Source organism: Paralichthys olivaceus, chromosome 12, assembly GCF_024713975.1.
Source record: "Paralichthys olivaceus isolate ysfri-2021 chromosome 12, ASM2471397v2, whole genome shotgun sequence".
In the NCBI taxonomy this organism is placed as follows: Eukaryota; Metazoa; Chordata; class Actinopteri; order Pleuronectiformes; family Paralichthyidae; genus Paralichthys; species Paralichthys olivaceus.
In genome coordinates, this window is record NC_091104.1 from 17608285 (window position 1) to 17630632 (window position 22348).

The 22348-nt window shown below is 40.2% G+C and overlaps 2 protein-coding genes across 7 annotated transcripts; one reads left to right on the forward strand and one right to left on the reverse strand.

Annotated features, from left to right (window-relative positions):
- Positions 1-3944: 3944 nt before the first annotated feature.
- Positions 3945-10459, forward strand: LOC109627962 (cytosolic 5'-nucleotidase 1A-like). Of its 2 annotated transcripts, XM_069536131.1 has the most exons (7): positions 3945-4065; positions 4195-4939; positions 5946-6113; positions 6492-6621; positions 7688-7810; positions 7941-8125; positions 8491-10459. In XM_069536131.1, exons 2-7 carry the CDS (start codon positions 4790-4792, stop codon positions 8854-8856), a joined length of 1122 nt encoding a protein of 373 aa, XP_069392232.1. In that variant the 5' UTR covers positions 3945-4065; positions 4195-4789; the 3' UTR covers positions 8857-10459. The 2 variants fall into 2 exon arrangements, with proteins under 2 accessions (XP_069392232.1, XP_019940359.1); XM_020084800.2 differs by having other exon boundaries at positions 3989-4939.
- A 2639-nt stretch (positions 10460-13098) lies between these two features.
- Positions 13099-22213, reverse strand: LOC109628188 (interferon alpha-inducible protein 27-like protein 2). 5 transcript variants are annotated; one of them, XM_069536170.1, is made up of 10 exons: positions 21607-22213; positions 20921-21313; positions 20187-20229; positions 18907-19033; positions 18731-18754; positions 18468-18635; positions 16171-18010; positions 16011-16034; positions 15760-15918; positions 15097-15332 (listed from the first exon to the last, which is right to left on the reverse strand). In XM_069536170.1, exons 4-7 carry the CDS (start codon positions 18914-18916, stop codon positions 17982-17984), a joined length of 231 nt encoding a protein of 76 aa, XP_069392271.1. In that variant the 5' UTR covers positions 18917-19033; positions 20187-20229; positions 20921-21313; positions 21607-22213; the 3' UTR covers positions 15097-15332; positions 15760-15918; positions 16011-16034; positions 16171-17981. The 5 variants fall into 5 exon arrangements, with proteins under 5 accessions (XP_069392268.1, XP_069392267.1, XP_069392271.1 ...); XM_069536169.1 differs by having other exon boundaries at positions 20823-21313; XM_069536168.1 differs by having other exon boundaries at positions 20794-21313.
- Between the last annotated feature and the right edge of the window lie 135 nt (positions 22214-22348).

Consider the following 22348-nt stretch of genomic DNA (forward strand, 5'->3'; position numbering starts at 1 on the left):
GCAGCAGGTCAAAGACGAGATGAAGAAAAGAATGAAGTCATTGATAGTGTCAAGACTGAAAACATGGCACTGGTCAACACCAAGCTGAGGGTCATTCAGTCTGAGATCCTCCAGAGCGAGACGGACATGAAGCTGAAGGTCAACGCTCTGGAGGACAGTCTGAGGCTTCAGCTGGCTGAGAAGGAGGCCAGCTTCACCAAAATAAAGGAGCTGGAGAGACACATCAGAGACGCTGAGGAGAAGTGGCTCATCCTTCGAGAGGACTCAACACTATGCCGATGGAGGGTTTGAGTCCACAAAATCATTTAAACCATATTATGCATCTCTTAACCTAACCCTGTCACCTTTTGAATGATTTACGTCATGGTGATTTCATTTCCGTCCCCACAAGGAAGACAAGTCCCCCATAATGTGTTAACCAATTTAGGTCCCCATACATGCACACACACACACAGTTATCTGATGGATGGAGTATGTATACTGTATAGATGCCTCTGTTTGTCCTGCGTGGTGACAATTCCTTCTTTTCAGCCCCACATCTGAATGTGACTGCTGTTGTCGCCCTGGGCCTGGGGAGCTTATGTAATAATCAGTACCCTGCTTTCCTCTTCCCTGTGTGTGTGTCTTTGTGTGCGTGTGTGTGTGTGTCTGTGTGAGCGACAGAGAGGCTGTGATGAAGCCTAGGAAACACATGGGCAGCACTGGCTTCCTGTTTTTGTGTTGAGCCCTACTGGAGGGAGGAAGTGAGACGAACCACTGGTCCGCTCTTTCTTTCCCTATGATGGGTTAGGGTTAGAGGGGTAAATTCCATGCTCGTGCCACCCCCTCCTCACTTACACTACAGATTAAGGTGATGGGGCTGGGGGGACTGGAGACTGTCATCTCTCTGAAAGCCAATAGCAATAAATTCAATTATTTCACTTGAGTACAGTGTGGATGCTGCTAATGGTTTGCGATGCGACCCCAGCAAACAACCTTCCCGTGCGACCTTTACCGTGGAGGTGAACGACCGTCAGGCCTTCTCTCAGCAACAAAAGGAAGAGATTGCTTCTACTATATCACAAGATTTGTGTGTGGTAGTGAGTTTTATAGGCTTACGGTGTAAATCAGGAAGAATTCTGACCAAAACCAAGCAGAGACCCAGTGAGAACAAAGAACCTGGTGGTGGCGAAGATGGCTGGGTGGTTGCTTTGAAGGACTGATTAAGGTTATAATAGTCATCCGCCTGGCCTCAAGGCTTCAGGCTGTGTGGTTGGGGTGTGGGGGTGGGGCCTGATAAGGGGTAGAGGTAGTCCAGGCTGTTACACTGTCTTTGTTCTGGCCTTCTCCACTCATGCCTGCTTTTGTCTCCTCCCACAGTCTACCACTGAGAGAGAGCATTATCTCTCTATCCGTCTCGCGCCAAAACCAGGGAGGAGGGGTGTTGCTTCTTTCTTCCTGTTTTATTTCTTTCTTCCTGCTCTTGTTCTGTCTTCCTGCTCTCTTTCTTTCTTCCTGCTCTTTCTTTCTGTCTTCCTGCTCTCTTTCTTTCTTCCTGCTCTTTCTTTCTTTCTTTCTTCCTGCTCTCTTTCTTTCTTCCTGTTCTGACTGTCTTCCTTCTCTTTTTCTGTCTTCCTGCTTTCTTTCCAAGGTACATTCTGTACCGAATGTGTTTGCAGGGCAACTACAGGTGCAGAGTATAGGTGCACAAAAGCTCCTTGAGTCCAGGACATGCAGTCCCCTCTCTCCCTCTTTACACTCTATTTCTGTGTTTCTTTCTCTCCTCCTCTTTCTCTAGAATTTCCCGCCAGTCCAGGGTACAACAGGGAGGGGGAGGCTAGGCGAGGGGAGTGGTGTCACAGCCAGTATGAAGAAAGGCTGGCTGCGCTGAGCCTCGCGCCAAATGCCGGCGTTATTCAAATTAGCTCAGTGGGTGCGGCCCCAACTGTCTCCACGTCCTGTTAACCCCCTCAGAGCTGCAGACTGGAACACAAAGGCACACACACACAGGCTCAGGGCCTAGCCAACACAAATGATGAATGTATCATTGGTGTTCCACAGACACAGCAGGGTGTGGAGTCTTTATTTTTCATATTTGAGTTCAGGAAACAGATTAGAATACTTTAATTAATATGAGTTGTGTTTTTACTGCTGCTTTTAAAGACAGGAAACGTAGTATTTCTTGGTATTTTCTCTACCCCAACCCTTACAATAAGCTTGAAATCATCACATTTTACCAAGCTTTCTTTTATGTAACAGAATGTCTGTCATTGTCTGATAAACTTTGAAGTTATAGAGATTATTCCACTCAAACCACAAGTCATAATAATACACAGACAAACATGAACATTTCTGTAGACAGGACAGCAAGTTTTAAAGTATCTAAAGGTTCAGAGTATTTAGGTTTTCAGATGGACTTCCTCTACAAGCAGAGTTTCTCTTCCACATCCTCTTTGTCTTCAACGCCCCCGAGCAAAGAAGGAGGCGTTGAGGTATCCAAGAACAGGACATGGAGGTTTGCTTATCCTTGACTACGCTCTAGTGGCTGTGAGCTCGAAATACAAGAGGTGACTGACACAGCTTTCAGTACCAGCACAACACAGAGCCTCAAAATAATGAAGCCGCTCAAACAGGAGGCGATTTTCAGAACTAAATCAAATGTGTTACGGCAACTCAGTAAAGCGTAAACCTGAGCCAAGGCGCAACATTTCCCTTAAAATTAATCAAGCTGCTAAATTCTCTACATTAAAAATGAGTGACACTATGAAAAGGACTCAGTGCTGGAGAGGGAAAAGAAGAAGAGCAGAATTATATAATTACATACACTGATGTAATCAGTCTGCTAAATGTGCCTGATTTTTTAAAATCAAGATTCATTAATTATTCTCTGAGAAATTAAGAAAAATGTAATGAAACTCCTCATCTTGCAATGGTAACAAAAGTCCCTGATCTGGATCTGCCCCATAATTGAATGGGTTATTCTCTCACCTATACTACATCCTTCTACCAAGTTCTATGTAATCCAACCTGTAGTTTTTGCAAAATCTTGACCGATTTTGCAAAAACAGACCGATAGGGGTGAAAACATAACCTCCCCGGGAGAGGTAAAAAAAAAAAAAAAAAAAGTCCTGTACCTATATCATTGTTGGGACACACTTACACACAATAAATTCAAACACAATATAAACACTTAAGAGAGTAAAAAAGATTGTATTCATAAATACTGACCATGGTCCCAGACAATAAACTCATACAACCCTTCAGCCGTCCTCAATTAATCAATAAACTGTACTGTGCCTGCAGCAGGAGAGTGTGTGATCACATCCGGACACATTATCCTTAGTCAGTTAGATGTGCGGCAACACTTTGTGATGTTGGGCTTAATGTGTGCTGCCCCTAGGAGCAGTGTGCTCCAAGTGTATAGGTAACAAAATAAAATGTCACAAAAACAGTTTGAAGAAATATTTTTTTCTACCTATTTTTTATTCCTGTTCAACCCCAGTTGTGCTTTTTCTAACATACTGTGTGCAATCATGTCTGATGTCAACAGTCAATATGTGATGCCTCTGTAATGCTGAGAAGTGAATAAAGACGATGGCGGTACTGGATGCGATGGTTTGCAGCACGTCAGGCTGTCTCTATTATCTTTATGTTCCTCGTGTCCCTGCAAAGACGTCTGCTCAGCGTCGTCATCTCAGAAACCATCTGTAGCTGATAAATTGCCGTAAATGCTTAGCTAATATTATTAATAATGCATTCATACTCTTCAAAGTGGAACACACACTTTCATGTCATCCCCCTGCATCACCTGTCCCTTTCTCTGATTGATGCCATATTTGGAGAGCTACACATGCAGTCTGATGTCCCTGCAACCAATCAGATAATGGATGCGGGTGTACCAGCCCCTTTGACTCCCTGGCTGTTGCCTGGCAACTGGGACTGCTGCTTTGTGTTTCAATCCACGGCAGCATCCTGCAGGGGTTTTCACAAGGAGGAGGCAAAAGGAAATATCATTAGATGCACAAGAGGAAGCAAATGACCCAGGACGGACTTCATTTCCCAGACTGCTGAGCAGGAACATGTAATGTAATGAAGCACATGGGATGCTATTTTTATTTATAACATCTAAAACAAAATAATAGATATTCTATTGGTTTTAAAGATCGATTAAAGCACTGTATGATTTAAAAAAAAGGTTTTCTTATATGTTCACAGAGCTATCAAGGTCCACCTCTCTTTTAGCTGAAGATTGCATTTCAAGCATCACGACACAGCCGTGCTTTGACATACCGGTCTGTTCTGTCCAACGGGTGCAACAACTTGCTGTCACATACATTAACTAACATGCTCTGCTGCTGCTCCAGGGGACCAGACTCTGAAAGGGTTAAGAAAAAGGGGGCAGGACGCAAATGGCTTGAAGTCAATAGTGTGTGTGTGTGAGGGAGAAGGAACACATAGTAAGACAAGCACAGAGGAGCTCAGCAAGGAACATAATACAAGTGATGCTATGAGAAGAGGAACCGCTTCAAACCAGCATTTTCCTGAATTTCTCTCCATCTCTCCTTCTTCTTCCTGCATCTCACTCCTGCTCTCTAGCTGAGTGCCTCTGCAGCTACATGATCAGACTGATGGAGTGAATTTCCTGGGTGCACCAGGACAGGATTCAATTGTGAATGCATAGGAGTGAGTAAGGACTTTTTTGCGAGCTCCAGCAAAAGAGAGAGAGAGAGAGAGAGGCAAGGAAAGAGAGCCATCAGAGACACACACTAACTCAGTGTGGTCCTGAGGAACAGAAAGCTGAAGAGGTACAATGAGTCTAAACAGTCAAACTCTGGCCGTCAGTGGACAGGATTTGACCAGAAATGGCAGCAGCAGCAGCTGCAGCAGCAGCAGCAGAGCCCCCTGGGAAAATGGGAGTATGGGTTTGAAGCCCTCCACCCCCAACAGGAAACCTAAACCAGTGAGTATCTCTCCTTACGCAGCATCCATTCAGTTTCTGTGAGTTTCCCAGTCTCCATAATGGTTTGACAGCAAAAATGATGCACATCACATTAAGTACAAGTGAATTAAAAAAATAACTTTCTGTCATCACATGAATTGTGCTGCAATACTTGCTGGTTAAAGCCTGCCAGCACACACTGGTTTTAACCATGTGAGACTGTCTGTCTCAGTCACATGATGAAAGACAGATGAGAGAACACAGATGCACTGACCTGGTGAAAACACAAAAAGAGTTGTTTCCAGGTTCACAAGCGAGTGCTGCATCATTTGAAACCTGCAGACAAATGCAAAGAAAGTTGCAGAAAGAGATGTTATTGGGTGATACGGGAACAGAGGCTCAGCATCTGTGCAACACATACAGGGATGTTATATCAGGTGCATGGTTTCTTTGGATTTCAAAATACAAAAACATATACAGCAACTGCAACTTCAGGCACTTGCAGGAAGCAGGGGACGGTTTCAGTTGTAAATCTGATTCAAATATGTCATAAAAAGAATGTTTAATGTTCTTTAAATGTGGAAGTAATTCTTCATCTTGTGGACACTTTGCAGGGTTTAGATTGATTAACAGTCAAATCTGTGAGTTCAGCCAACGAAGCCTCCAAAGAGTTAACAGGTGTCAACCATTCATTATGTCTTCCAGGGGAAAGTATATTATATCACTGTCACTGCTCTTCAACTCACTCATTTGTTAGCATGTTTGGCATCGGCAATGAAGCCTTTATCAAATTGTTCCTGTCTGAAAGGGACTGTCAGAGTCTGCACATGAGCAAAAGTTTCCTCATTATTGTTACACTGCTGATAATGAATTATGAACTGAGTCTGTGCAGAAGGAATAGATACAACTCTAAACTCAATTTCAAAACATCAACTTCTCCTCAAATTCAGAAACAATCCTCTGTGTGTGTGAAGCGTTAGGCAAGGCTGCATGAAACTAAACTTTTCTTTAATCTGTCATCCTCCAGCCCAAGCCAGAGAACGCCATCACCATCGCTGTGTCGTCTCGAGTCCTCTTCAACATGGAGAAGGAACAGCAGATCTATGAACAGCAAGGCATGGAGGATTACATCAAGTATCAGGTGGAGCATGAAACGGAACCTTTCAGCCCAGGACCTGCCTTCTCCTTTGTCAAGGTCAGAGACGACGAGTGGAAAGATGAGGAGAGACATTCACAAGCAGGCACCAGCACACACTTATACACACACACACAGTATATCAACCCCAATGCAGAGGGATTCCTTGGTGTCACTTTTATGTGCTGGGTCGTGTCTCTGGAGGCGGTGGATGACTAATAAGCTTTAAACATGAACCCACTCAAACACACCTCCAGCTTCTCTGCAGTAAAACTGTATTATCCTTTCTTCTTATATATTAAATCTTCACACACACACACACACACACACACACACACACACACACACACACACACACACACACACACACACACACACACACACACACACACAAACATATATATGTGCGTATCAATCTTTGTTTGGTTGTGTTCCCAGGCTCTGGAGGCTGTAAATATTCAACTGAGGGAGCTTTACCCCGACGATGAGGAGCTGTTTGATGTTGTGCTCATGACCAACAATCATGCATACGTTGGCCTGAGACTCATCAATACCATCAATCATCACCGTGAGTTACCAATATATAAGAATGGCTGTCCTGTAGCTGTACTGTGGCTTTATTATGGCTGAAATATGACTGTATTGTGGCTGTAGAATGGTTGTAATGTTGCTGCAATATGGCTGTGATATAACTATGTTGTGGTTGTAAGCCATAGTGTTTCTGTATCATAGTTGTAATATGGCTGTGGTATGTTTTTGGAGGACTTGTTGGTTTGGTGAAATTGTTTTTTGCAAATAAGTTGCCACAGTTTTTTTCCTCAAACACTGAGGACACAAACAGACTTGAGGCAATTGTTTTACCTTTTTGAAAATGTGATTGACCTTTTGTCCAACAGTTAGATAAAACAAATGAAGCCACTCCAGTGTTTGTACGGCAAACATAAAACTGATGCTAACATAGAACTGGCTAAGCACAAAGATGATGCTAACAGATTTCCCTTGCTTCCACTATTGATGCTAAGCTAAGCCAACATCTTGCAGCATATTTATGATACAGTCATGAGAGTGGTTTTAATGGTTATGGTTTGATCTCTCTCATGGTCAACACCTCACAATGTTTTCCCCAAGGATAAGTGGTGGGAGTTGGGGAGCTGCAGTCTTCATGGTTCCTCACAGGGGTTTAACTCTTCCTCATCCTGCGTCCATTGATTGAGTCTGACCAAGAGGAATAATCTGCACGCATTTCATCCTTTCATGTCCCTCCAGGTTCACTCTCTCTCTTCTGGCTCTGGCTCCAAAAGCCACATGCTGTCAGCATTTAATATTACAACAATCAGAATACAGAAATGGTTATGCCCTCAATCCTTCGATTCTTCATTATTGTCATTACTATCTCAGGATTTAAAGAAGACTGATATCTTATTCACCTTAATTACTTTGATATTATTTAACTTCCGTCGCTATCGGAATACAGGCAAGGTGGTGGGGGGCGTCAACAAATTTTATAATAAAACCTTAAGTAACGACTTCAATCTTTACCATATTTTTTGTTTGATTATCAGATGACTCTTGCATATATTCCATGTTATTGACGTTAACTGTTCACTGAGCTTTTTGTATCCTAATCTCTGCAGAGTTGTTCATCGAGCGCTTCTGTATGACAGGGGGAAACAGCCCTGTGGGCTACTTGAAGGCCTACCACACCAACCTGTACCTGTCGTCTGACCCAGGCAAGGTTCGAGAAGCTCTGGGGGAAGGTCGGTACAATAGGAGAGAAGCTGTGTTATTGAGAAGCTTTAGTAATAGATCATGATAATCTAACAGTAGTTAGTCTTTGAGAAGGTTTATGGATGTGTGGATGTGTGTGTGACGTTTTGCACGAACCAGGTATAGCGGCAGCCACCATGTTCACCCCGGAGAAGATGACGGAAGTGTCGGAGACTCAGCTGCGTGTCGCCTTCGACGGTGATGCCGTCCTCTTCTCTGATGAGTCGGAGCGCATTTACAAGGCCCACGGACTGGACAAGTTCTTTGAGCACGAGAAGGCCCACGAGAACAAGCCTCTGGACCATGTACAGTAAACACATAGTGACAACTGTAACACTGCCAACAGAAATGTAGTTTATCAATTATAGACAGTTCTGTGCTTGTGACCATTGTTTATGCCACTAAAACTGAAATTTGTTTGGTAACACGTTGACGTCTCTACAACAATGTGCACCAGAAAAGAAATGAGCTCTCAGAGCGAATTAAATCTCTAATTTGGTAAAACTGCAATTAAGAACATCTGAACTGTCATTTATTATTAATTGTCACTTACAGAGGAATGCCATGTCCACATATAATCACTATTAAGTACAGATTCAATAAAATACATTTAAATGACATCTGGAGAAACTGTAGACTTACCACCCTCCATCCTTCCATCCTCCTGCAGGGGCCACTGAAGGGTTTCCTGGAGGCTTTAGGAAAACTGCAAAAGAAATTTTATGCCAAGGGCCAGCGCATGGACTGCCCCATCCGGACATACCTGGTGACGGCTCGCAGCGCAGCCAGCTCCGGTACCCGAGCCCTAAAAACTCTGCGCTCATGGGGCCTGGACATTGATGAGGCTCTCTTTCTGGCAGGGGCACCCAAGGGCCCCATGCTTGAGAAGATCAGGCCACATATTTTCTTTGATGACCAGATGTTTCATGTGGAGGGGGCAGCAGAAATGGGGACAGTGGCATGCCATGTACCCTACGGGATAGCTCAGAGAGTAATCAAGAACATGGACAAAGAGACGTCTTCAGCACCAGAGTAACCTGGACATGATGGTGGTGATGGACAAGGAGCTTGAGGGGACATTTCATTTTGGTGTTCAGCAGCTGAGGTTTTGTAATTACGTTCATCTTAAATTTCTGACATTATAATCCATTCAGAGCATGATTCTATCCATTAGATTCACAGTTCATAAAGTAGTAACTTCAAACGAGGAATCAAGCTTTAAAAACGAGAGAAAAGCCATCAACTAAAATTAATATTTGGGTGCCAGTTATATGACAGCAATATTCTTAAAGATAAAAGATAAACAATCAACCAAAGGGATTCTTCACAACCTGGTATCTTGATATCTGTTCTCATTAATTGCTCTATGAATGGTTTATTAACAATTAGTAAAGCCAAAGTCCTTTTTGTTAATATTCCTCCTTTTTATCTCACAGCAGCCTCATGTATTACAATATCCACTCATATAAAGTATTTCTAGCCATATGAAGTATTATCCTCTAAAAGACAAACTCAATTGAAACTAGAATGGCACATTAGAGCGCAAGCTGCACCAAATTACACGTAGTCATAGATACCAGTTGCTTAAATGTGTCTGAGTTTTATTCTCTGGGAAAAGGGTCAACATTTTGAACTCTTACAATGTTAAAGAAAGTAAAAAAAAAAAAAACTTCCTTGTGGAGGCTAAAAAGTATCCTCAAAATCTAACAGAACCAATATTCTCAACAATATTTGCTTAGATTCTAGCTTACAGGTCAGGAAGAAACATCAGTGACTTCTTTTATTATTTTATGTACTCATATAACATATTTTTACACACATTTACCCATATTAAGTATAATCCTCTGAAAGACAAACTCTATTGAAATAAAGAATCCTTAAAAATTGAACAGAACTACATAGATATTTAGAAGAAAATCTATAAATTTAGATGCCAGGTTACAAATCAGGAAGAAACATCGAGTGACTCTGGACTATTTTTGATAGAGAGCGAGTCTGAATGGCGCGTGACCTGTGCTACAGAGCTGCACCGAAGACATGCACTCAGTCATTTCACGCAGAATCTCCATGAAGATTTCTATGGTTTTATCACTTCACTGCTCACCTGTGTTTTAACTTTTTTTTTTAAAACGGGTGCCTTTTTCTCCTTGTTGTTTTACTTTATTGTTCATGTCAGCCTTGCACGTTGTTGGTAAATGTGGCTGTTTTATCAATGTTTATGAATGTATTTTAAGATTGCAAATGAAGAATATTGGTGAAATATTCATTTTTTATTTCCTCTTGTGCAATAAAATTTGTAACATATTTAGTAATATTGTTATCAGCCATGTGCAATTTTCAATTCTGCTCCTCGTCCCTGAAGTGCCCAGAGTTCAGTGTGTCCCTTGTTGTTGCCTATATGTCTGTTTTATTATTGTCATTCAGCTTTGTTGATGTTGGTATTGTTGCTCCACTGTTTGTGTATGAGTTTGATCAAGTTGATATTGAATGAGTCCTAACTTGTGAATTCTGGTGAAGGGGAGTAGTGGACTGTTAATGCAATCAAGCTTTTCTGTTTCAAGATAAAAGTAAAAATGTCTGTTTGCAAAAAGCAGAGCTTCGTGCATTTTTCCCTCCATAAACAGATTGGTTTTTATTCATTTGGTTGCAGAACTCAATCTTTACGCTCAGTCAAGAATTGAAATGAAAAGCAAGATCTGATGGTTTACTCAAAAGACTACAAAAGGATGTACGCTGACAGTGGCCAAAGTTATACTTCCACTTCACACTAGGGGGAGACAAAGACCAACATGTGTTCAAGCAAGCAGCTGACTAAATATCACAAAAGGTCAAGGAAATAATTAACTTTGTAACAGTGCTATAATTTTAGTGCATTGATATGTTCAATGAATATCATAGTATTTCTCTATCAGGAATTTTATAGCCTATGGTCAAAATAGTTATATGATCTATTCAAATATAATTTAGGCTTTCAAAGTTGGTGTCACACGGTCACTGCCACTGGATATTACAAAACAATGAGGAATCATCGAGTATCCACACAAAACACGCTTGTGCATACAACTAATAGCTGTTCTTTTCTTCAGCTCACTACACCCAATCAGACATTGCAATACGTGACATGCAACTAACATTGCCAGACAAGAAATGTTATGATTATATGGTGAGAATTAAAGGATAAGGGGCCTTCTCTTACTCAGGTATCCAATAACTTAAATAGGTGTTCCTCAGGGCTCTCTTTTGTATGTCATCTCCTATTTATAACTTACCTCCTACCTCTCATTCTTATTTTTGTTGTTGTTTCGTTAGAACCCTGATTTCAACTTTATAGAGCTGGTTGTTGTCATTGTAGCAATGGAGATGAAAACCAAATTTCCAAAAAGTAAGAAGAGGTGAGAAAGAGAAGGCCCCTTAGCCTTAAATTCTCACCATATTATTGTAGCAGTCCTTTTTTGGGAATTTTAGTTGCGTGTCACGCATTGCAATGTCTGATTGGGTGTAGTCATCAAAGGAACAATGCTGGTGAAATATAAATAAAGTATGTGATTGACGTGTGACTAAGTACAACAGCAACTCCCCAACCTGGTATTGATTTTCTCCCATTGCCATCTCCACCTACAGTAACACACATAGTGCACACATAGAGCACAGTGGTTCTTGTGCGGCTGGTGCAAGCAGTTATGGGACAAACACAATTATGAAGAATCATGTAAGTACAATTTTCTTCAAAGAAGCCAAACTACAAGTGCTTCATAAATATATTTAGAGGTGCAACTAAACTCAATTTGTATCTTTTAATGTATAAACATCAGAGTTGAAGATGGTTATTAGACATCATCTTCTTAACCAAGGTGTAGTTGGAAGAGATGTGTCTTTAGCCTGTGGCAGAAGGTGTGTAGACTTTCTGCTGTCCTTATGTCAATGGGGAGCTTGTTCCACCATTTGGTAGACCAGGACAGCAAACAGTAATGATTTTCTTGAGTGGCTAGCTGTCCTTCACAGCGAGGGAGCAGCAAGCTGTTTGGTAGATGCAGAGCAGAGTGGACGGGCTGGAGTGTAAGTTTAACAAAATTTTAAAAATGCTGTTAACAAAACTACAAAAATAAATAAAAGCAAAACTTGGGTGAAACACACTATAAAAACCTCAGCTCTGCATTAGGCAATGCCCCTTTAACCACTGGGCCCTTGCAGGTTCCCTGGCTTAACTCTATTCAAACTCCCCCTCAGGACCTCCAGCCTCCTCCTTTATACCGGCTGGGTCCTACCAAGAAACATTGATTGATCATTAATAATCATTTGTCAAAAAGGGAGATTACACTTGATACTCAAAAAATCTTAACATTCTCAATTGGATAACAAACATGGTTGTGGATCCATATTACTTCTCAAAACCAGTTAAAACAGCATTTTTCCTATGACACCCTCAACAACCCTACAACTCTACCATACTTGGTGCCTTCCCATGCTCATAAGCAAATGGTACCCTCCAGCACAATTAAGGCAGTTCCAACAATGGGGCACATGTACAGAAGAAAAGACACATGTGACAAAAAGTTATTGTACACAAGTGCTTAAATACCATATAACAGTACATATTCTGTTTATGAGTCATAACAGTGTCATTATACATTGGTGGATAAATAGATACCGTAGAGGCAGATAATGTATTATATTACTCTGTACTGGAGATCCAGATAGGGTGAGTTACACAAGGCTTAGAGAGTTGGCCAAGGACCAAGTTGGGAAATGGAGGTTTGAAAGGTTGATTGGTGTTTGCATGGGGATGAACTGGCTGGGTCACAATGACCCAGCGATATCGGCAAATGACCCAATAGAACTGGGTGTTTTCGCCAAAATAGGTGCAATGGAATGTATTCCATTGTTCCTATTTTCCACTGTTCCTAATGAATTGGCACACCGACACCTGACAGTTGCCAGGAATAAGCAGGGAAGAAGGGGACCTCTGGATCCCCGACACCATAACACACACACACACACGCACAAGCACACCAACATACACTCACTTTCACTCCTGGGCGGTCACCGAGGATATAAGGTCTGTGAAAGTGAGTGTTTGGGGTTGTTTCGGGGGGTTGTTTCGTTGTTGTTTCGACGTTGTTGGTATGCTGATGTCATGCAAATAAAGAAGTCCCGCCTGGCTTTAACTTTTCTCCACGAGTTCTGAGTCTTTCTTAACTTCCAGTGTTTTACTGAAGTTGAGCATTTCTCTTACAATACTTTAACTAAAAAGGACAATGAACCAGTTAAGTCTTTCAAATGTGTTTTAAGCAGGTGGCTTTTAATGTAACATCATGTCAGGAAAATGCAAACAAGACAACTTCCCAAACATTTCAGAACATAAACATGTTGCTTCATCACATGTTTCATTAGATTAACAGGATAACCAGTTGATTGTTCAGAAAAAGAGGCTTGCCACCCAACACGAGCTTCTTAATCACTGTCAGCTTCACTTGTGTCCTCCGACGCACCTACAATGACATTACACACATTGCATGATCAGTAAATTTTATCAAGCTACAGAGAAAGTATCACCAATACTATCATGACACTAAAGTGCAGACAGTAATATCAAATGAAATCATCGACTGGCCACCAGAACTATTACAAAGCTGTCACTGTATGTTCTAATGAAGATATTGGCAAAACAGACATTTTAAGAATAAGATGATTGAAAATTCGAGATAAGTAAAGTAGAATAAGGTAACAAAACTAAATAAGTACTGAAACAAAATATAAATGCAGATTTAAAGATTAGATTATATTAAGCCTGTAAATTATAGTACCGATGTTAAGTGGATTAAAAAATTTGAAAATGGTGCAAGAATAAACACTTTAGATGTAAAACTTATCCAACCAAGGACCCAGTTCAGACCAAAATGAACCATCTACTGTTACCTTTTGATTGAAAAGCAGAAACCAGACTTCCTGCTGGCACTCCACCTCCGCTAGCCACTGCAGAAGCTGACATCATTTTAGCAGCCACAGAGCCTGCTGCAATTCCATCTGAGGTGAAACCTGCGGTCCCCAGAAAACCTGGGGCCTTATCATCAGCCACTGCTGAACAGAGCAGAAAGGGAGCCTTCATTATTATTGTAATTATGATTATAATGGTTGTTATTGTTATTGTATGTCTATTAATGTCTTACCTGCTCCAACTGCTGCACCTGTCACTGAAAGACAAGAAATTGCATCTTATTACAGCTGAGCTTTACAGACTTGTATCACATGCTATTATTAATAAAGAAACATGATGCTACATATAGGTGTTGATTTTCTAAAAGAATGTTTCACTATAGTCAGAGGAAGAGTGATACTCACCAGGGTCCATGTTTTCTCTCTTCTCTTCTCTCTGCTGTGTTTATCCTCTGTTGTGATCAGCCTCGAGCTGGACTGGTATTTATTCCCTTCATGAAGGTTTCCTCAGAAACGAAACTATGGTACGATCCAATAAATGGGCGAAACAGAGAGTCACATCGTCTCTACTGGACTGCTGAAGAAATGAAACTGATGAAATCCAACTGAAAAGAAAAGTATGGAGAATGAATGTGCAGTTTTATTATTTTCATTTCAAAACAAACGATGGCACAAGGCATGGCTGAGCAAATGTTTCTTAAACAAAAGAAGGAGGTTCTTCATAAAAGCACCAGTGTACAATGAACTTTTAGCTTGTCTGATTGTAATGAAAGAACTAACTTAAACATAGATGGGCTGTATCGATGATACTTTGCTCTATAAATCATAATGATTACATTTTTACATTCTAACAAATGTTAATCTCCCAGATGATCAAACAAACAAGCTGAGGGATGAAAAGAAAACCTCCTTGTCTCTGTGTAAGACTTTTATGACCTGAACTGTTTGTGACCTGAAACCTTTATGACTTGCTAATACCTTTATGACCTTTCTATTGCTTTCTTAATTCCTGTCTGAAACTGCACCAGAACCAATCTGAACTGGCTCAGTTAAACAGCCTTTGTTCTCCTGTATAAGATGCTTGCATTTGACTGTTCTCCATCAGCACTCTGAGATCCCTGTGACTCTCTGTGTTGATCCTTTCTGCAGAAAGCTCCTAATAAATACAGTAATTTGGTAATCCAGCCTCTTGTATTTTCAGATTTCCATCACATGCACAAGTGCTTAAAGACAATATAACAGTACATATTCATGTTTATGAGTCATAACAGTGTTATGATACACTGGTGGATAAATAGATACTTTAACTAAAAAGGACAATGAACCAGTTAAGTCTTTCAAATGTGTTTAACCAGGTGGCTTTTATTTTCTGAGTTGTAAGAGTCAAACAATGTAACATCATGTCAGGAAAATGCAAACAAGACAACTTCCCAAACATTTCAGAACATAAACATGTTGCTTCATCACATGTTTCATTAGATTAACAGGATAACCAGTTGATTGTTCAGAAAAAGAGGCTTGCCACCCAACACGAGCTTCTTAATCACTTGTCAGCTTTCCTTGTGTCCTCCGACGCACCTACAATGACATTACACACATTGCATGATCAGTAAATTTTATCAAGCTACAGAGAAAGTATCACCAATACTATCATGACACTAAAGTGCAGACAGTAATATCAAATGAAATCATCGACTGGCCACCAGAACTATTACAAAGCTGTCACTCTATGTTCTAATGAAGATATTGGCAAAACAGACATTTTAAGTATAGGATGATTGAAAATTTGAGGTAAGTAAAGTAGAATAAGGTAACAAAACTAAATAAGTACTGAAACAAAATATAAATGCAGATTTAAAGATTAGATTAGATTAAGCCTGTAAATTATAGTACCGATGTTAAGTGGATTAAAAAATTTGAAAACAGAGCAAGAATAAACACTTTAGATATAAAACTTATCCAACCAAGGACCCAGTTCAGACCAAAATGAACCATCTACTGTTACCTTTTGATTGAAAAGCAGAAACCATACTTCCTGCTGGCACTCCACCTCCGCTAGCCACTGCAGAAGCTGACATCATTTTAGCAGCCACAGAGCCTGCTGCAATTCCATCTGAAGTGAAACCTGCGGTCCCCAGAACACTTGGGGCCTTATCCTTCGTCACTGTTGAACAGAGCAGAAAGGGAGCCTTCATTATTATGGTAATTATGATTATAATGGTTGTTATTGTTATTGTATGTCTATTAATGTCTTACCTGCTCCAACTGCTGCACCTGTCACTGAAAGACAAGAAATTGCATCTTATTACAGCTGAGCTTTACAGACTTGTATCACATGCTATTATTAATAAAGAAACATGATGCTACATATAGAAAAAGAATGTTTCACTATAGTCAGAGGAAGAGTGGTACTCACCAGGGTCCATGTTTTTTCTCTTCTCTTCTCTCTGCTGTGTTTATCCTCTGTTGTGATCAGCCTCGAGCTGGACTGGTATTTATTCACTTCATGTAGGTTTCCTCAGAAATGAAACTATGGTACGATCCAATAAATGGGAGAAACAGAGAGTCACACCCTCTCTACTGGACTGCTGAAGAAATGAAACTGATGAAATCCAACTGGAAATAAAAGTATGGAGAATGAATGTGCAGTTTTATTATTTTAATTTCAAAACAAACGATGGCACAAGGCATGGCTGAGCAAATGTTTCTTAAACAAAAGAAGGAGGTTCTTCATAAAAGCACCAGTGTACAATGAACTTTTAGCTTGTCTGATGGTAACGAAAGAACTAATTGAACATAGATGGGCTGTATCTATGATACTTTGCTCTATAAATCATAATGCTTACATTTTTACATTCTAACAGATGTTAAACTCCCAGACGATCAAACAAACAAGCCGAGGGGTGAAAAGAAAACCTCCTTGGCAGAGGTAAAAAAGTACCCTTACAATCAAACAGAACTGATGGATAACATCTGCACATTCTCAACTGTAATAACTGTGGAAACTGAGAGCAGTATATACATGTCCACTGGCAGCGCAATGAGTAGAAGAGTAACCTGTTGGGAATGTTACAGATGTGAAGAAGAAAATAAGCGCTGTGTACTACGAGAGATGATGTGATTGAGACTACACTGTGGTCGTCAGCAAAATAAGCTTCCCCCATGTTCAGCAAGAAGTCTCCCGTGAGTTACCACATCAACAATATTTGCTTAGATTCTAGCTTTCAGATCAGGAGGAAACAACAAGTGACTCTGGAATAGTTTTGGTAAAGAGCCAGTCTGAATGGAGCGTGACCTGTGCTACACAGCTGCACTGAAGACAAGCACAGTCATTTCAGTCAGAAGAAGATTTCTACATACTGCACACATACTGCACCGTGGTTCTCATAAAAACAGAAGTAGACATTAGCCTGATAGATGGTGAACATTGTGCCTGTGTAACATCAGCATGTTATTGTCATTGTTTTAACAGCAGTCAGGACAAATGTTTCTCTTTGTCACTGAAGAAAATAATGTTTTGGCCCTGAAGGTTGTGGCACCTCCAGTAAATATAAAAGGTTCAGTGTGTAGAATTTAGTGACATCTAGTGGAGAAGTTGCATGTTGCAGCTGAACACCCCTCACCCTCTGTTCCCAACATGAAAGAGAACCTGTGGTGGCCTTCAGTTGTCATACAAACTCAAAAGGTGTTTAGTTTGTCCAGTCTGGGCTACTGTGAAAAACATGGCAGCTTCCATAAACAGGACCCGCCCCTGATGTAAATATAAAAGGCTCATGGGTGACAACATCACTAGGATCATTTTATATTCAATTTCTGCCAGTAGATCCCTTTCATCTAGATCTTACTCACTGGACCCTGAACAAATATATTAAAGTTATTGTACACAAGTGCTTAAATACAATATAACAGTACATATTCTTGTTTATGAGTCATAACAGTGTTATGATACACTGGTGGATAACTAGATACTTTAACTAAAAAGGACAATGAACCAGTTAAATCTTTCAAATGTGTTTAACCAGGTGGCTTTTATTTTCTGAGTTGTAAGAGTCAAACAATGTAACATCATGTCAGGAAAATGCAAACAAGACAACTTCCCAAACATTTCAGAACATAAACATGTTGCTTCATCACATGTTTCATTAGATTAACAGGATAACCAGTCGTTGATTATTCAGGAAAAGCGGCTTGCCGCGCATCCCCCCACTGCTCCAGCACCGGCCACAGCTACACTGGCCCCTGACAGTGAGCAGCACCTACAATGACATTACACACATTGCATGATCAGTAAATTGTATCAAGCTACAGAGAAAGTATCACCAATACTATCATGACACTAAAGTGCAGACAGTAATATCAAATGAAATCATCGACTGGCCACCAGAACTATTACAAAGCTGTCACTGTATGTTCTAATGAAGATATTGGCAAAACAGATATTTTAAATATAAGATGATTGAAAATTTGAGGTAAGTAAAGTAGAATAAGGTAACAAAAAAAAAGTAACAGTACTGAAACAAAATATAAATACAGATTTAAAGATAATAAATGAAACAATACAAAAGTTGTGCATTAGATTAAGCCTGTAAGAGCTGATGTTAACAGATGTTTAGTGGATTAAAAAATGTGAAAACAGAGCAAGAATAAACACTTTAGATATAAAACTTATCCAACCAAGGACCCAGTTCAGACCAAAATGAACCATCTGTTTACCTATTGACTGACAAACAGCCACCACACTTCCTGCTGCCACTCCACTTCCGTTAGCCACTGCAGCATACGACATCGCTTTAGCAGCTAAGGAGCCTGCTGCAATTCCAGCTGAGGTGAAGCCTGCGGCCCCCAGAACAAGAGGGGCCCCGACCACAGCCACAACTGCACCTGGACAAGAACACAACAGAGATGGAGCCTTCATTATTATTGTAATTATGATTATAATGGTTGTTATTGTTATTGTATGTCTGTTAATGTCTAACCTGTTCCAACTGCTAAAACCGTTGCTGAAACACAAGAAAGAAATTGCATCTTATTACAGCTGAGCTTTACAGACTTGTATCACATGCTATTATTAATAAAGAAACATGATGCTACATATAGGTGTTGATTTCCTAAAAGAATGTTTCACTATAGTCAGAGGAAGAGTGGTACTCACCAGGGTCCATGGTTTTTTCTCTGCACTTCTCTCTGCTGTGTTTATCCTCTGTTGTGATCAGCTTCGAGCTGGACTGGTATTTATTCACTTCATGAAGGTTTCCTCAGAAACAAAACTATGGTACAATCTAAACACAGGGGGCGACAGAGAGTCACATCATCTCTAATGGACTGCTGAAGAAATGAAACTGGCTGAACAAATGTTTCTTAAACAAAGGATTATCCAGCATTGTTCCTTTAATCAGCTGACTACACCTGAGCAGCCATTGCCAAACAAGGAATGTTACAATTATATGGTGAGAATTTAAAGGTCCAGTGTGTAGAATTTTGTGATATCTAGTGTTGTAATTGCATGTTGCAGCTGAACCCTCTCCTTCCAAACATGAAAAAGAATCCGATGAAGCCTTTAATTGTCATAAAAACTCAAAAGCTGTTTAGTTTGTCCAGTCTGGACTAATGTAAAAAACATTGTGACCTCTGTAGAGAGGGTCCCCTCAATGTAAATATATAGTATTTAAATATAAAGGGCCTTTTCTGGGCCAACTACAATTCATACAATTTAGATGAAATGAACTAGTTAAAACATCATGACGATTATTCTACATTAAATTTCTGCCAATAGTTCTCTTTCACCTAAATCTTACACACTGGACCTTTAAGGATTATTCTCACGCGATGCATTATAGGGTGTAGTCAGATGATGAAAGAAATTATGACTAAATAGAACAGCAACTCCCCAACTTGGTATTTAAATTGTCTCAAATTACCAGCTCCACCTAGAATTATATAAAAATAAACTTTGTTTATATAACACTAAAAATAGACTTTACAAAGTGATTTGACAACAAAACAAGAAAAGTTAATAAAAACATGAACACGTAACAGCAGTAATATCAAGGCTGTAGTCATGATCTCACAATTTAACGCACAAAAGAGAAAATTGTATGTATTTTGTTATTTAAAACAATGTTTAATACTGTATTGTAAGTCTAATTTGTGCTTGGTAATATAAACATGTTATATTAATTTATATATCCAGTTTTTATATTTTTAAAAACACAATTACATATGTATATCAAATTACTTAAAATATACACAAATCTCGAAATTAGTATGTATACATTAGACTTAAGACATAAGACAGCAAACACATTAGGGCCCACAATGTTTAGTTTTTCAACAATGAATAGAAATATATGCATTGCTAAAGATCTATGAAGACAAGTAGAGTTATTTGAGCAAAAGGTTTAGCAAATTGGTTTTGATTGATCCTACACCAACCTTCTCTTCAGTCATCTTTGCTCCCCCTCTCCAGTCATCTCTCCTATAGTATTGAAATAGATGGTAAGATCAGAACTGGGAGTAAGCCCATCTATAAAAATGTGTCTTTAAGAGAGATTTAAAAGAGAAATTTGACAGACAGACGTCCTCAGAGTGGGAGCCCTGACAGAAAAGACCCAGCTGCCTTTGGTCCTCAGCCAGGACTTTGGAATGTGAGCAGGGCCTAACCTTTTAAATATGAATTAACATCTTAACTGATGATAACAGGAGTAAATATCAGAAGAGTTTAAGAGTTTAGTTTTAACAGCAGTCAGGACAAATGTTTCTCTTTGTCACTGAAGAAAATAATGTTTTGGCCCTGAAGGTTGTGGCACCTCCAGAAAACATTAAAGGTTCTGTCAGTACGTATACATGGGATAGCTTTGTATTTTTTTGCTGTACAGCCCACGCTTGTATCTTTCATGCCACGAATAAAGTCTTTAAATTTTTTGTTGTGGGTTTTTAACATTTATTATAAACAAGGCAATAAAAATCTTATGAACATATAACATTTATATGGAATTTCTAAACAGGTATAAAGGCTTAAATACAGATATTAAAAACTTACAATATATGAATATGTGGGTATATATATACATATGAATATGTGGTTTGTGGGAAATAGGGGTATGGGGATGCAGGTGGCCTCAGGCTCCTGATTCCCTCCAAAAGCAGTGCAACCATAGTGTTACTGCCCTCCATAATGGTGGCCGGCGACTGCTCCTGCCGCTCCATCACTTTGCTTCATCTGCTGTCTCCAAAACTCCCTCATTTCACCCATCTGTTGGCATAGGAGAGCAATATCTCCTGTATGCCCCTGCCACCTCCAACCGGGCGGCTGGGCACTTGTCCCTGAAGAAATAATTGGTGTAAAACATATGACATGTCCTGGCGTGGGTATATGTTTAAACAGAAATAAGCATTGGTTGGTGCAGCCAGAATATTGCAGAACTTATCAGGTAACTCAGAGTTCCTCTGCAGTTGGGAAATGCTCCTTGTGCTTTCAGTTGACCTGAGAGAGTCATCTTCGCACTGCTGTGTCGTGCTGCCCATTGTTTCGTCGAGACCTCCCATCTCTGTTGTTGCTTCTACAGAGAGTTATAAAAATGAATGGTTATAATCCAGGTAGAGTTTACACTTCATGCTCATCATTTGTTTTCATCGTGGGTTTAATTCTTGACCAGTAAGGACATGATTAACCTCTTAAAGCACGCTGTGCCGCTGGCGTAGCAAAAAGTTCTTTGAATGATTTAAGAGGTTAACCACACATGTATCAACATATTTAACACGTTTGTACTTTTCTCCAGAACAATCGGCCATCTAGCATGATGCATCTAGGTTGGCTTAGACAGATTATAGCAACTAGTGCTAAATTACTCACCTGGGTCAGCTGCATCAAATCCGATATCCACCCCGTGTTGTCCGGCTTGGGACAGAGGTCACCTCCCTAGCAGATCATCCAAAAGTTCGTAGAACAACTGACCGGTTCCGGTCCACTTCTTGAGTTATTCTGCTTGGCGCCATTGTACGCCTACCGTATGTTTTTCCATTTGATTCTGATCTGCTCCGGTGTCCTGATGAAGCCACCGTTTTGGAAATATTTTTGAATAGATCTGCGTTCCTCATTCCTTGTACTTGGTTAAGCATGAACCGGGTCTCCTTGTTCGTCCAGAAGTGAGTTGTTGATTTCGTCTAAACTATGGTGTCATTTGACCTTTTCCAGCAACAACACTACTAGTTATTACCATAGACTGTATATAAAGAGCGTTATTACCAGAGCCTTCTCCTTCCACTTCCGGGTGAACGCCCCGGCGGAAATTCTGGAGCATGCACAGTATGCAAAAATCGATTTAGATATAATTGTCGAGGTGTTCTTTTCCGATTTTGTGATGTCCAATGTCCGGTGTTTACATGCATTTTAAAAGTCCAAACTCTGTCTTATACGATCAGAAATTCAGTTCTGCATGTAACTCCACAGTGTGTAGAATTCAGTGACATCTAGTGGAGAAGTTGCATGTTGCAGCTGAACACCCCTCACCCTCTGTTCCCAACGTGAAAGAGAACCTGTTGTGGCCTTCAATTGTCATACAAACTCAAAAAGTGTTTAGTTTGTCCAGTCTGGG